The sequence below is a fragment of the Nannospalax galili genome, unplaced genomic scaffold, assembly GCF_000622305.1.
Source record: "Nannospalax galili isolate Female #2095 unplaced genomic scaffold, S.galili_v1.0 scaffold2201, whole genome shotgun sequence".
Lineage (NCBI taxonomy): Eukaryota > Metazoa > Chordata > Mammalia > Rodentia > Spalacidae > Nannospalax > Nannospalax galili.
The window spans coordinates 66,525-80,661 of record NW_008345039.1 but is presented as its reverse complement, the minus strand read 5'-3'; the positions used below and the strand labels follow the sequence as shown (position 1 = coordinate 80,661).

General features: G+C 41.4%; 1 protein-coding gene across 1 annotated transcript; it reads left to right on the top strand.

The window, feature by feature from the left end:
- Window positions 1-1,564: 1,564 nt before the first annotated feature.
- LOC103740651 (lysozyme C) lies at window positions 1,565-8,494 on the top strand. Its single transcript, XM_008841322.3, has 4 exons — window positions 1,565-1,834; window positions 4,050-4,214; window positions 6,956-7,034; window positions 7,489-8,494. The coding sequence occupies exons 1-4, from the start codon at window positions 1,699-1,701 to the stop codon at window positions 7,553-7,555; spliced, it is 447 nt and encodes a 148-aa protein (XP_008839544.1). The 5' UTR covers window positions 1,565-1,698; the 3' UTR covers window positions 7,556-8,494.
- Window positions 8,495-14,137: the final 5,643 nt, after the last annotated feature.

Genomic DNA, 14,137 nt, shown 5'->3' with positions numbered 1-14,137 from the left:
GCCACCCATGGTCTCCGGAGTTCTTCAGCCGCCACAGGAAGCAGCACTGCAACACTGGCAAGAAAATATTTTTACTTGACAAAATGCATGCCAAGGACAACTCACCAAGTCACAAACAGTTCTGATTTACCTGTGCTGAGGACTTTTCTAAGGCAATTTTTGATGTCCTTATAGTCCAACCTAAATACATTATAATTACTTAATACTAATAGAAAATAGGATTAGACGAATAACAGCACAACAGAAACCTTACATTGGTTCAAACTAAAATGAAACAAGATTATTAAGACAGAGAGGTCTGCGCCATCTTGAGAATCACTGTAAACCAATACACCTAACATCGTCCATAGGGTTGTTGGGGAACTTAATCATGGAACCAAAAAGCCATTTGCAGAAAAACCGGTTAGTCCCTGGGACTCCTAAGTACTACCCAACTCCCAGTTTCCAACCTCATCTAAGCAGAATCATCAGAACCTGATCAAGGGGCTAGAGATATAGCTGATCACTTCCTGATCTTCCATAGAGCCCGAGTTTAGTTCAAATAAAATAAATAAATAAAATTAATAAATAAATAAATAAATAAAAATAAAAAAACTCCAGGTCTAGGGGATTCCACATCTCTTCTGGGCTCCATGGACACAGACACACACACACACACACACACACACACACAGAGAGAGAGAGAAATACATACACATAAATCAAAAGAAAAACTTAAAAACTAGCTCTAACAGGTGCAGTGAGTACACACATAAATAAATAAATAAATAAATAAATAAATAAATAAATAAAAATAAAAAAACTCCAGGTCTAGGGGATTCCACATCTCTTCTGGGCTCCATGGACACAGACACACACACACACACACACACACACACACAGAGAGAGAGAGAAATACATACACATAAATCAAAAGAAAAACTTAAAAACTAGCTCTAACAGTTGCAGTGAGTACAAATTTGCTAACCATGAATTTGAAATTTTCATTAAATTATTTTTACTTTATGTGTACGAGTGTACTGCCTGCATGTGTGTAAGTGCATCTGTGTCCTGCAATGCCTGAGGAGGTCAGAAGAGGGTGACAGATCCCCTGGAACTGAAATTACACACAGTTCAGAGCCACCGTGTGCATACTGAGAACTGAACCGAGGTCATTTGCAAGAACTGCCAATACTATTAACTGCCAAGCCATCTCTTCAGTCCCATAAGAGGACTGAAGTAAAAACATCAATGAAAAAAAATACATATATATATATATATATATATATATCAATGCAAAATGGCAAATGCACACAAATCAGTTTAAACCAAAGAAATAACGATCAAAACTACCAGTTGATTTTAATAGTACAAATTTGTCATTATTTTCCTTTATAATAGCTTAACTTGATGATAACATACAAGAAATAAACATCTTCTTTCAGAAACACTGTTACCTCCTAATTCTTCCTGAGCCAAGTCTTTAAACAATATCACATAAATCTTGTGAAACCTCTTCCTGGATCTCCAGATTATTTCTCAACAAGTAGAAGGAAGAGGAAAGTAAAACTGTGTCACGCCAAGAACAACAAGCTTGTTTTGCACACAGCAAAAAGAGGGTGCCTCCCTCCTTTTCCTGCTAGAAGAAGGAGTGAAAGGACACTTAAATACTGGGGCCTGATTACCCTAGTCAGCTGCTCTTCAGACCTCCCAGGCACCATGAAGACTTTCCTCACTCTGGGGCTTCTCCTGCTCTCAGTCACAGTCCAGAGCAAGGTCTTTCAGCGCTGTGAGTTGGCCAGAACTCTAAAAAGCCACGGAATGGATGGCTATGAAGGAGTCAGCCTGGCAAACTGTAAGCCTCTTGTGCTTCATGCTTCCAACTATAGACAGGTGGGAGGTGGAACTGAGTGATCAGGAAGAAGGTTTCAGTGAACAGACTTCTATGCTTTTCTGTGTGTTTGAGTTTGCTGTGGTTAAAAACATCAGTTTGGCCATTAGGATCAGAGGTGGTGGGGTGAGGGTATGGGAGGTTAACTTCTGTGCCATTCGAAGGTAAACAGGCTGTGAGGTGTACCCCAGTCTCACTAGGTTTTCCGGGTGCCTCAACTCAAGGGCCCACGGAGACTGATGAAAAACAGTGGGATCCAGTGAGAACTTGGTTCTGAGAGCCTGGAATGACATGGGGTTTGTCTTGTCTTCTTTTTTTCTGTTGTTTTTCTTTTTGAATGTATTTTTAAATTCAATTTTATACCCCCCCTCACCAGCACCCTCCCATAGCCCCTGAAGTTTATTTCATACATTCTGTCATTTATGTTAGGCCCATTGAGTCAAATGAGTGTTCCCTGCCGTCCCTCAGTGGAAGTTCATCCACTAAGGTCTAGTCAGCCTATCTAGAGTCCCCCCCATAAAGAAGATCAGCTCTTCCTCATCCAGCAGTAATCAGCTGCCCAAGAGTTCTTTGGCTGAGATTGGGGCCGCTGTCCATTTCCAGAATCTCAATTTCCCTTGCCATGAGATGGAATTGATTTTTTTTCTTTTTTTGGTCTTTTTGAGACAGGGTCTCCCTGTAGCCCCAGCTGTACTGGAACTCACTGTGTAGACCAGGCTGGCCAGCATCTGCCTCCTGAGTGCTGGGATTAAAGGGGTGCGGAATTGATTTTTAAGAGAAAAATTTTCCAAGTTTTTGTTGGGGATCCCGTTTCCTCCAGTGACTTTAAATGAGGACCTCTGACATTGGGCATAGAGTGACTTAGTACTCTCATTCACTCTAGGGAGACCTTTGCACGTCTTTCCATGCAATCGAAGATGTGCCATGAGGAAAAGTTCCCTCATAGACTACTCCATTGATGTCACTGTAACTACTGTGCCTTTCATGTTCAGTTCACAGTTACCCTTGCCATAACTAATTTTCAGTGATTGAGTGAACACATGGGTGGATGGATGGATGATGGATGGATGATGGATGGATGATGGATGGATGGATGGATGGAATTACAGAATAGCCTTAACTGGCCCAATATTCTTGTATTCAAGAATCTAAGTAGCCAGCTGTGATGGCATGCTCCTGTAATTCTAGCACCTGGATGCTGAGGCAGGAATTGCAGGCTCCATGCCCACCTGAGCTACTCAGTGACACCCTATCTGAAAAAAGAAAAGAATTGCACTTGCTGTGCAAATTCACCTTGACAATAAGAGAAATCACTCAGAAAATTCTCAGTTTTTCTGATAAAATCGTTTTCTATCAGCATATGCTTTGGATCCATGATCTATGACATCTACCTGATGACAGTTTTTCTATTCTAGGCCAGCATATCCTGAAGGATGGGAGCAGGGGAGGGAAAGGCAATGTACTTTAAACTTTAACTTTCTAAGTGGAGATAATGAATTCTTCACAGGTATTCTCTAGGAGCTTTAAAATAAATGTTGCCTGGGCACAGCAGTCTCAGCTAGTTGAAAGGCAGAGACAGGAGAATCACCTAGACACTAAGCAGGGGAGGGAAAGGCAATGGGAGAAATACTTTAACTTTCTAAGTGGAGATAATGAATTCTTCACAGGTATTCTCTAGGAGCTTTAAAATAAATGTTGCCTGGGCACAGCAGTCTCAGCTAGTTGAAAGGCAGAGACAGGAGAATCACTTGAGCCCTAGACACTACCCTGTACAACATAGCCAGGGCCAGACCCAGGCTGAAGTAGTGATAGCATAGTTTATAAGTTGAAATGCTTGTATTTAAAAAAAATATTTTATTATTTTTATTTTATGTGTACAAATGTATTGCCTGCATATATGTAAGTGGACTTCTGTCATGCAATGCCCACAGAGGCTAGAAGAGGGTGTCGAAGTCCCCTGGAACTGGAGTTATGGATGGTTGTTAGCTCCCATATAGGGGCTAGGAATTGAATCCAGGTCCTCAGCAAGAGCAGCCAGGACTCTGAGTTATCTCTCCAGCCCTGTGCTTGTACTTAGAAAGTCACTTGTAAAATACAGCTAACTAAAAACAACTAGTTTTAGTATGCAATGCAACTCATCTAGTATTGATGATTATTGATAAATATACTTGTGTTTCAGGGATGTGTTTGGCCAAATGGGAGAGCAGTTATAACACAAAAGCTACAAACTACAATCCTGGAAGCCAAAGTACTGATTATGGGATATTTCAGATCAACAGTCGCTACTGGTGTAATGATGGCAAAACCCCGGGTGCAGTGAATGCCTGTGGGATCTCCTGCAGCGGTAAGACAAGGCAGCTTTAGAGTGATGGCAAAGGGGCCATCTGTACAGGAGCAGAGAGTCTGTTATATGATGTAACACTGAAGGAGCATCAGGAATCCGGGGAGACCCTGTTTTTACTGCTAGAAAGCCGTTGGTAATCACCTCAAATTAACCATTAAGAAATGAAGTCTGGGGTGTAGCTCAGTGGTAGAATTCTGCATAGTATTCACAATAACCTGGGATCCATTCTTATCACCAGATTAAAAAATAAAATTAAAAAGCTGGTATCATTAAAAGTTGAGGTTTTTTTTAAATATGTATTTTATTTATTAGTCTTATTTATGTGTATGAGTGTATTACCTGCATGTGTGTACGTGCACATGTGTCCTGCAATACCCAAGGAGATCAGAATGTCTGTCAGACGCCCTGGAACTGGAGTTACAGACGGTTGTTACCCTCCATGTGTGGGCTGGGAATTGTACCTGGGGCCTCTGCAAGAGCAGTCAGTACTGTTAATTGCTACACCGTCTCTCGCCCCCAATTTTGAGGTTTTTTAAAATGTATAAAAAGTTTTGGGAATGATCTAATTAATTGTAAGTGGCCTTATTGATGCTTTGTCCTAAAGATTGCCTTTCTACATGTTGGTACAGTTAGGAACAATGTGCTATATGCTCATTTTTGACTGCTTTCCTTTCTTTCATGAAATTTCAAGTTTACAGGCACGAAGATATTATAATAAAAGTTCATATGGCTGTGCATTATAACATTGCTAACATTTTGCCGTAGTTGCTTCTTCTGGTATAAAGATACATGCGTATAAAGCTACATGTGTATATAGGTACATGTGTATATAGGTACATGTGCATATAGGTTTTGTTTGGGTTTTTTTCGAGACACTGTCTCATGTATACCAGGCTGACCTCAAACTCACTATGTAGCTGAAGATGACCTTGAAGTTCTGACCTTCCTGTCTCTAGCCGTGCTGGGAATGAAACCCAAGGCTTTAGGCCTGCTAGGCAAGCAAGCTGCCTCGTGAGCTACATCTAGCCCTATTTAGTAGTTTGGTTGAGATATTTTGGAGAGAATTATAAACATCATGGTGTTTTAATTCTAACTTTTTAAATTTGTATCTCCAAAAAACACAGTTCTTAGATAATCATTATTAAACCTAACCTAATAATATGAATCTTTTTTATTTAGGGTAAAACACATTCTTTCTTCATATATATATATATATATATATATTTTTTTTTTTTAACGTGTATGAGTGTATTGCCTGCTTATGTGTAAGTGCACCTGTGCAGTGCAATGCCCATGGAGGTCAGAAGAAGGCATTGGATCCTGTGGAACTGGAGTTACAGACAGTTGTTAACTGCCATGTGAGTGCTGGTAATCGAACCTGGGTCCTCTGCAAGAGCAGTCAGTGCTCTCAAACACTGAGCCGTCTCTTCAGCCCCAAACTCATTTTTTCAAGATAGGAAAACACAAGTTTTTTTTGCATGTTTAAGGTATGGAATTGTTACAAGCCTGAGCTCGTATTACAACAGAAGTCACATGTAGAATATTTGATGCATAAATAAAAGACTTGATATTGTGCCTTTTTTTTTTCCCTGTGCTGGGATTGAACCCAGAACCTGGTACATGCCACTCAAGTGAACGATATTAATGCCCACTCTGTTCAATCTAATTGTCCAATTTCCCCCCAAAAATTGCTTTTTGAACATTCTTCATAATTTAATTAATATAATTAGAAAATATTGTGTATCAGGTATTCATTTATGAACACTGAAAAAATATGAAAACATAAACAAAATAATATTATTCCTAGCTTTAGTACCCAGAGATTTCAGTTAGCTGGTAACTTATGGCAAATATGCTTCAGGAAGGTAAATCTAACTTGTGTGTACATATAAAGTTATATCATGTTCCTGTGTGCTCACGAACACATAAGGAATGTGTCCTTTTTATAAAAATGAAATTATAGGCAACCAGGCATGGTGGTGCACGCCTTTAATCCCACCACTCGGGAGGCAGAGGCAGGCAGATCTCTCTGAGTTCAAGGCCACCCTGGTCTACACAGCGAGTTCCAGGCCAGCGGGGCCTACAAGGAGACACTGTCTCAAAAAGACCAAAAAAATTATATTCATACTGCTTAATGATTTGCTGATCACACAGAATAACTTCTACAGCACCAAGCACCAAGCACCAAGCTGTGCTATCATTTATGGTGAATCCAGTTCTACGATATCAATTTGAAATCCCACCCTTACTCTTAAGCACCTGGGTTACTTCCATTTTGCCTTTTATAAATTGCTAAGAATAGCTATATTCATACAGGTTTTAGTACACTTTTGTTTTTAATGGGGTTTTTTTATTTTTTTGTCAAAGAGGAGTTTCCATCATCATAGTTAATAATCCCAGAGCATCCAATGAATTTTCATTATTTTCAAAATTTTATTGTTCTTTTTTCAATACTGGGGATTCTAGGAACCAAAGCACTTGCACGTTCCCAGCAAACAGTCTACCACTCAGCTGCATCCCCAGTCCTCCAGTGACTTTACAATGAGAAAAGGCATGATAGGTATCACGTCAAATGGGATGGAAGGAAGAGCAGCTTTTGTCCCCCAATCACAGCTACACAGGCACTTGGAGAATAATTTGTTGTGTTCACCGCTCAGCATCACAGAACAAAGCTGGCTCAGTCTACACTGAACATGAATTTCTTACGTCCGTCCTTTTCACGCCTCACCCTTCTCTTCCAGCTCTGCTGCAAGATGACATCAGTCAAGCCATAACATGTGCAAAGAGAGTCGTGAGGGATCCACAAGGCATTAGAGCATGGTATGTTCCGAGTTTGAAGGGGAACTGTTTATCCCACTGTCCATGCATGCAGTGAGTCTTTCAGAGGCCAAAGTGTCAGTGTGAGAGCTGAAAACTGCACTTGGGGCTTTTAATCCTACAATTATTTCAGGGAATTTCTCCACGCATTTTAAAACCTCTCACACTGCGTACTTCCTTCCTCTATTGTCACACTGTTTGCAGAATCAGTGAGTGTGCGATGCACATGACTTCACTTTATGTTCAACATTCTGTTCTCTGGGATAGGGGGAGGGTTAAACTACTGGGTGGGCACACGTTCATCAGTCAAAAGCGGGTTTGGTGTGTACCGATAGATTGCATTTCACACCACATCTTAGTATAACTGACGTACCAATTCCTCCATAGGTTTGAAGTATTTGTGCCATAGAGGAGACAAGTTGTGACCTTTTCTTCTTCTGTCTCACTTTCCTCACAGGGTGGCATGGAAAAACCGCTGTCAAAACCAAGATCTCTCTCAGTACGTTCAGGGCTGTGGAGTGTAACTGCGGTCCTTTCCTTCTTCAGCTCATTCTGTCTCTTTTTCACAGTATGGAAGTACTTATGGCAAAGGTCACATTGCCTTGGTTCCCCTTCAAACATGGAATTTTTAACAGGAATAGGAGCAGTAGACAGACTTTTTCCTAAGAGCCTTAACATTGACTGATGTGCTCAACATTTTATGCAAAGCTTCCATGTTTCAGTTAGCTGATGTACTGATGCTGTTGAAATTTATCTAAAACTTTTACCATCCAAACCACCTCTGTGCATGAGTTCTTCATCTTGATCTGAATTAATCTCAATCCTCCCTCCATTGGATACAGATAGAATAAAAGTTTACATAAGATGAATTTATCTTAGGTAAAATCCCAGCTGTGTGAGCATCTGATGCCTTATGCAGGCAGTAAGCAACCTGTCTCCTGGGAAAGGTGAACTTTTAAAGGAGCAGAATTCCAAGCGGATGAGAACAGGGAATGCCTCTATACAGAAATTTAATAGAATGTGTGACCTTTTCTTTCAGTATTTTCTTAGAGCTAGCCCAGTTATAGTGCTTTAAACATAGATTCACAACTCAGTCTGTTCTAGCTTTTGAAAAAATGCTAAGCTTGGGAAGTGGCACCCGCCTTGAATCCCAGTACTTGGGAGGCAGAGGTGGGTGGATCTCCGTGAGATGGAGACCAGCCTGGGTTCCATAGTGAGTTCCAGGCCAGGTATGGCTCAGGAAGACCCTACCTCAAAAAAGGAAAAAAAAAAAAAATGCTTCAATGCATGCTGCTGATCATGAAGGTATTCAGGGGGCTAATGAGGTGTGCTTTCCTTAATTTTGCTAATAGAGATTAACTAAACCTGAGACAGATGAACTTGAAGTAGTAAGTAACCACAGGAAAAAAATTATGTATATTGTGAAAAATATACAAATTACCATTAAATGTTTTCAATGCGTACTTTGTCTTTGTTTACATTCATGGTGTCTCTCGGAAAGTTATATATATATATATGGACAAACTGGGTAATCTCCCATATTCCATCTTTAACAGCATTTGAGGTAGAGTCACTCTGTAATCGTAGAATACCCTCCTCCCCAGAGTGTTCCTTCTCTATCTCTTTGCTGGCTCTTTGCCATTTTATTTCTCAGTATGGGAGTGTTCTGGTTTATATCCTATATTGACTGTGTGTTTATTTGTGTCTGATTTATTTAGTTATTGTGACTTGGATGCTCCTCTGATAAGCCCTGGCCCTACCTCCTTCCCAGGCTTTGCAGGAAGAGTGCAGGGCATTATGGAACAGGGCTAAGGACAGCTGTGAATGGGCATTGGGACAGAGGGCTGGAGCCTAGTCACGATGATTGAGAAAGTGGTGAACTGGAGTTAGAGCAGCCATGTTGGAACTCCAGGAGAGATGGGGAATGGCGGGGTGTTGCTGCTCGGGGCTTGAATGTGGCGGGGGTTATGAGAAGCTGTTTCTTTGTAAGCCATCCCCTCCCAAATGTATAAACTATGCAGAATTCACATGGGACTGGGTTATGCTCGTTTGTCAGTCTGGGTCAGGACCAGGGGACCATGAGTGAGTGAGGTCAGGCCAAACAGAGAGCGTGAAGGGGAAAGTTTAGTGCAACAGTTACATATTTATTCACTTATTTATTCTCTCTGTTCTGCTTACCCACCATTAACCATGATCTCAAAATAGTACATGAAAAATGCCAGAAGGAAACAATTGGTAATGTTAGAATTTCAAGTCATGCCATGAATGTGATGAAACCCCTGCTGGCCTGCTCTGCTGTACCCAGCACATGATCATCCCTTCAACCATTGTATTCACACTGTATGAACTACCCCACTCAACCCCACTCACTAGTCACTTAGAGCCAAGCTGGGCACAAGTTTCATCTTGACAACATGTGAGTGCTCACATTACATACACATTAGTCATTTAGATAACCCAAGACTGGCCGATTGCCCAGCTCTTTCCCTTTGGTTTAAGCGTTAACTTCCTTGATCGTAAGGATAGGATATTTTTTACGCTCTCATCATATACAAGACAAATTTTTCCTTTTGAAAAACATAGGAAGTCAATGAATAAAAGTCAAAAAGCATATATCATTCAACATAGCAAGTAAATGACCATTGTTTATACAAACAGCTTAAAGAAAACCGGTTATACATATTGATTTCCCTGGGACTGAACAATACATTTGTTTCTAGATTAAATGTTACAGTGTTTTCAGTTGCTGTAAACTCTAGAGAAACAAAATAGGGTCTTTATCATTTCACATGTATAAAATTGGTATTTTTCACACTGATATAATCATGTACATTTACAGTTTAAAAAAGAAAGCACCCAGCGTGGTGGCGCTCACCTGTAGTCCCAGGACTCGGGAGGCAGAGGCAGGCAGATCTCTGTGAGTTCAAGGCCAGCCTGGGCTACATAGTGAGTTCCAGGACAGCTGGGGCTACAGGGAGACCCTGCTTCAAAAAAAAAAAAAAAAAAAAAATAGAAAGTATCCTTTTTATGCTCTGTAACCTAAAACATACTTATCCTTTTGTGTTAAATTGCAGTCCTACAAACAAGTAGTAACCACTCAACTGTACAACGTTGTGAATGTAATGTACTATACATGCAAAGCTGTTGTCACGACTAAAATTCTATCTCTTAAATAGTATTAGTTCATTATATGCCTTTTTTTTGCAATAGGCAATATCCTCTCTGATATACTGTGCTATTTTTATATGCATTATGCTTTCAAGTTTTTTCTTAAGTTTAAATGCTTTTCAGAAATGAATTCCCCTGGGTGCTAAACTACTTGAGCTGAGTACAACTACTTTAAATATACTATGAGACTCTATGCCTGGGTCCCTGGGTATCTAATACTAGAACGAATCTACCTTGTTTGTATAGAAGATAACGCCACATTAAAATGGCTTCACATTTCCTATCACACTAATGCAGTTGGTGTCAATAAATACTGAACCTTCTCCTTTCTTCCCTCCTGTTTTTCACTATGTAACAGAGGCTGGTCTTGAAATCCTGCCTCCACCTCCCAAATGCTAGGATTCCAGGTATGTGTCATTATGCCAGGCAGGACTCTAATTTAAAAAATATATTTTATTTAGCCGGGCGTGGTGGCGCACGCCTTTAATCCCAGGACTCGGGAGGCAGAGGCAGGTGGATCTCTGTGAGTTCAAGGGCAGCCTGGTCGACATAGTGAGTTCCAGGACAGCTGGGGCTACAGGGAGACCCTGTCTCAAAAAGACCAAAACAAAAAATTATTTATTATTTTTGTTTTATATGTATGCCTGTTTTGCCTGCATGTAGGTAAGTGCACTGTTAAATGAAATGTTCACAGAAGACAGAAGATACTGTTGGATCCACTGGAACTGGAGTTATGGACAGTTGTTAGCTGCCATGTGGTTGCTGGGATTCAAACACAGGTCTTCTGCAAGACCAGTCAGTGTTCTTAACCACTGGGCTATCTCTCCAGCACCTGATTCTAAATTTAAAGAAAGAAAACAAAAAACAAAAAACACTCCAGAAAACTGCTACTTCCACCTTTTCTGGGCAGCTTTGGGAGGTATGAATTCCCTTTTCCAAAAAACAAAACAGAACAAAACAAAACAAAACTTGTCTTTTTCAGATAAAAACAACTACCAAAGACAAAAGAGTAGATAAATAAATAAAATTGCTTAACAATATTAATTGCTGCCTCAACCCAGGGACTCGACAGGCCTCCACAGGATTGTTTTTACTAATGACCTAGGAGAGCAGTCACTAGCCTCTGTTCCACGTTGTATGTTACAGAAATTGTAGTGCATGTTCCATAAATTGAGGACTGGTAGTTTTCACCTCCTGCGGCTGAAACAGGTAGAAGTCTCAGACAGTCGGATAAAAGCCAACGTACAGCCTGCTTTTACTCCGTCTCTCAAATATCGGCTGTTTCCTTCCCTTTCTTTTAGTTCAGTGCTGAGGGCCAAGTCAGGGTCTTACGTACTGCAGGAAGGGCTCTCTGCCTGAGCTACAGACAGCTCTGTATCAGCCTCCATTCAGTCCCTGGAGTACATCCTGGATCCTGGTCCCATTTCTAGTGCCGGAGGGAGGAGGCAGACAGGCTCATTCCACTTAGCATGCTTCAGCTCTAAACTGTCCTCCACACCTGACAGTTCTTTCCCAATGGCTCAGCAATGCCTGATACCGCTGAGATCCTTCAAGATGATGCCATTGGAAGCTCCTGATCCCCCTTCAATACCACTCTCCCTTATCCCAATGTCTGTTCATTGCACTCAAAGCTCCTTCCTCCATGCTACTGGGGTCAGACCTTTGTAATCAGCACATCCAGTCCATTCAGCACAGCCTTCAAAACCTCCTGGTGGGGCATTTGAGAGGGCTCTCACAGGAAGGCAAAGAAAGAGCCAGGCTGCCCCCATTGCCCTGAGGATGTGAATTTGTCTGCTTCTAAAAACCTCTTTGAACAGTGGTTTGAAGACCTCCGTGGGCAGAGATGGTCAAAGCCTCAGGAATGCACCCACCCCCACAAACGTAGAAAGAATCTTAGTATGCTGACCCAGCTCTATCATCCCAGTATTTGGGATACTTAAGCTGCAGGACTGTGAGTTGTAGGCTAGCCTGGGCTACAGAACAAGACCTTTAATCAAAACACGATAAACTCACATGATGTGGGACATACCTCTGATCCCAGCACTCCTGAAATAGTTTATACAAGATGCTTGAGCTCTGTCTGGTCTGGCTACACTTCCCCACTGCTATCTAGCCCTTCTGCTGGCTCCTGGGGAAACTGATCCCCCGACATTTCTTCCTCCCTCCCTTCCTCCTTCTTTCCTTTCTTCCTTCCTTTCTTTTTCTTTCAAAACAGTGTCTCCCTGTAGCCCCAGCTAACCTATACCTCACCATGGAGATGGGGCTGGCCTGGATCTCACAGACATCTGCCTGCCTCTACCTCAGGTGTGCTGGGATTAAAGGCGTGTACCACTTCATTAGCTCGGTTCTTCTGACTAGCTCCCAAAACAGCTCAATAATTACTTCTGCTTCAGACATTCCTTAGTCTCCAGACTTTAGCTCAGTGGTAGAATACTTGCTGATGTATCTGATACCCTGGGTTCCAGCCCTTACATTGCAAAACGAAAGAAACCAAGCAAGAAAGAAATCTCAAGGAACTTGATAAAAAATTTAATTTTGATTATATTAATTTTGTTATATTTTCATGTATTTGTGTGTTTTTATTTATATGTGTATATGTGGGGGCAGGCACATGCCAAGGCACCTGTGTAGATTTCAGATGATACCAGGTATAGACTGGGGTGATCAGCATTGGCTCCACATACCTTTACCTACTAAGCCATCCCTTTGGCCCTTTACATTTTTTTTCTTTCTTTTAAGACAGGGTCTCACTATGTCGACATGGATGACCTGGAAATTTACTACACATTCCAGGCTAATCTCGAGCACACAGACATCTGCCTGCCTTGGCCTCATGAATAGCGAAATTAAATGCCATCATGCCGAGCTTCTTTTGAGATTTATTTAGTGTAATTTTATGTATATGAATGCTTGTGTGCATATATCGAGTGTACCACATGCAGGATGCAGTGCCTGCAGAGGCCATAAGAAGGCATTACAGGATCCCCTGTAACTGGAGTTACAGATACTTATGAACCACCTTTGAGAGCAGGACACTGAAAGTAGGTGCTCTGTAAGAGAAGCTAGTGCTCTTAAACACTAAGATAGCGCTCCACCTCCCTACACTTGTTTTTGAGACAGTGTCATGTATCCTAGGCAGGTCTTAAACTGGGTATTTTCCAACTATGACCTTTACTTTCTGATCCCCCTGTTCCACCTCCCAAAGTCCTAAACTGTAGGCCAGTGCAACCAACGAGGTTTAGTTGTGCTGCATGCTTGGCAAGCACTCTACCAGCTGAGCTCCATCTCCAATCCTTCAAGTAACAGAAAATTATCTTCAGAAAGGGAGAACCCAGCTACAAGACCTAAAAACCACATCAATGACCAGCACAGAAAATGACATTGGTATAGTAGTGGCACTTTTATCATGGGGTAATCAACAGCTATCGAATTGGACTTAAAGCCGACTCAATGGGAGGGAGGAAACTCATGTCTGGTACTGTAAACTTAGCCAAATACACGTAGCTGGAGCAGCCATAGATCTTAGAGACTCATAGGAACCTACAACAATGATGTCAGCACAGACAAGAACCATACAAACTCAAGGAGACAAAAAGCCAGCACAGAAGTGTGGAAATGGACAGCAGGTCCCAGTGAAAAATTATTGGTACCTGATTACTACTGGGTGAGGAAGAGTTGATCTTCTTAAAGGGAGGGACTCTAGATAAGCTGACCAGACCTCAGTAGATGAATTCACACTGAAGGACATCTGGGGACACCAACTTGACATGACAGGCCTTAGCAGAAATGACAGAATGTATGAATTCAAATGGGGGTGGGAGGTTTGATGGTAATAGATGAGAATTTTGTTCAGGTCAAATTTTAGAGTTTTCTAGCTGAGTAATCATACTCTGTGGCTCTACAACTCTGACTTATGTGCACTGATTTCCAGGTCTTAG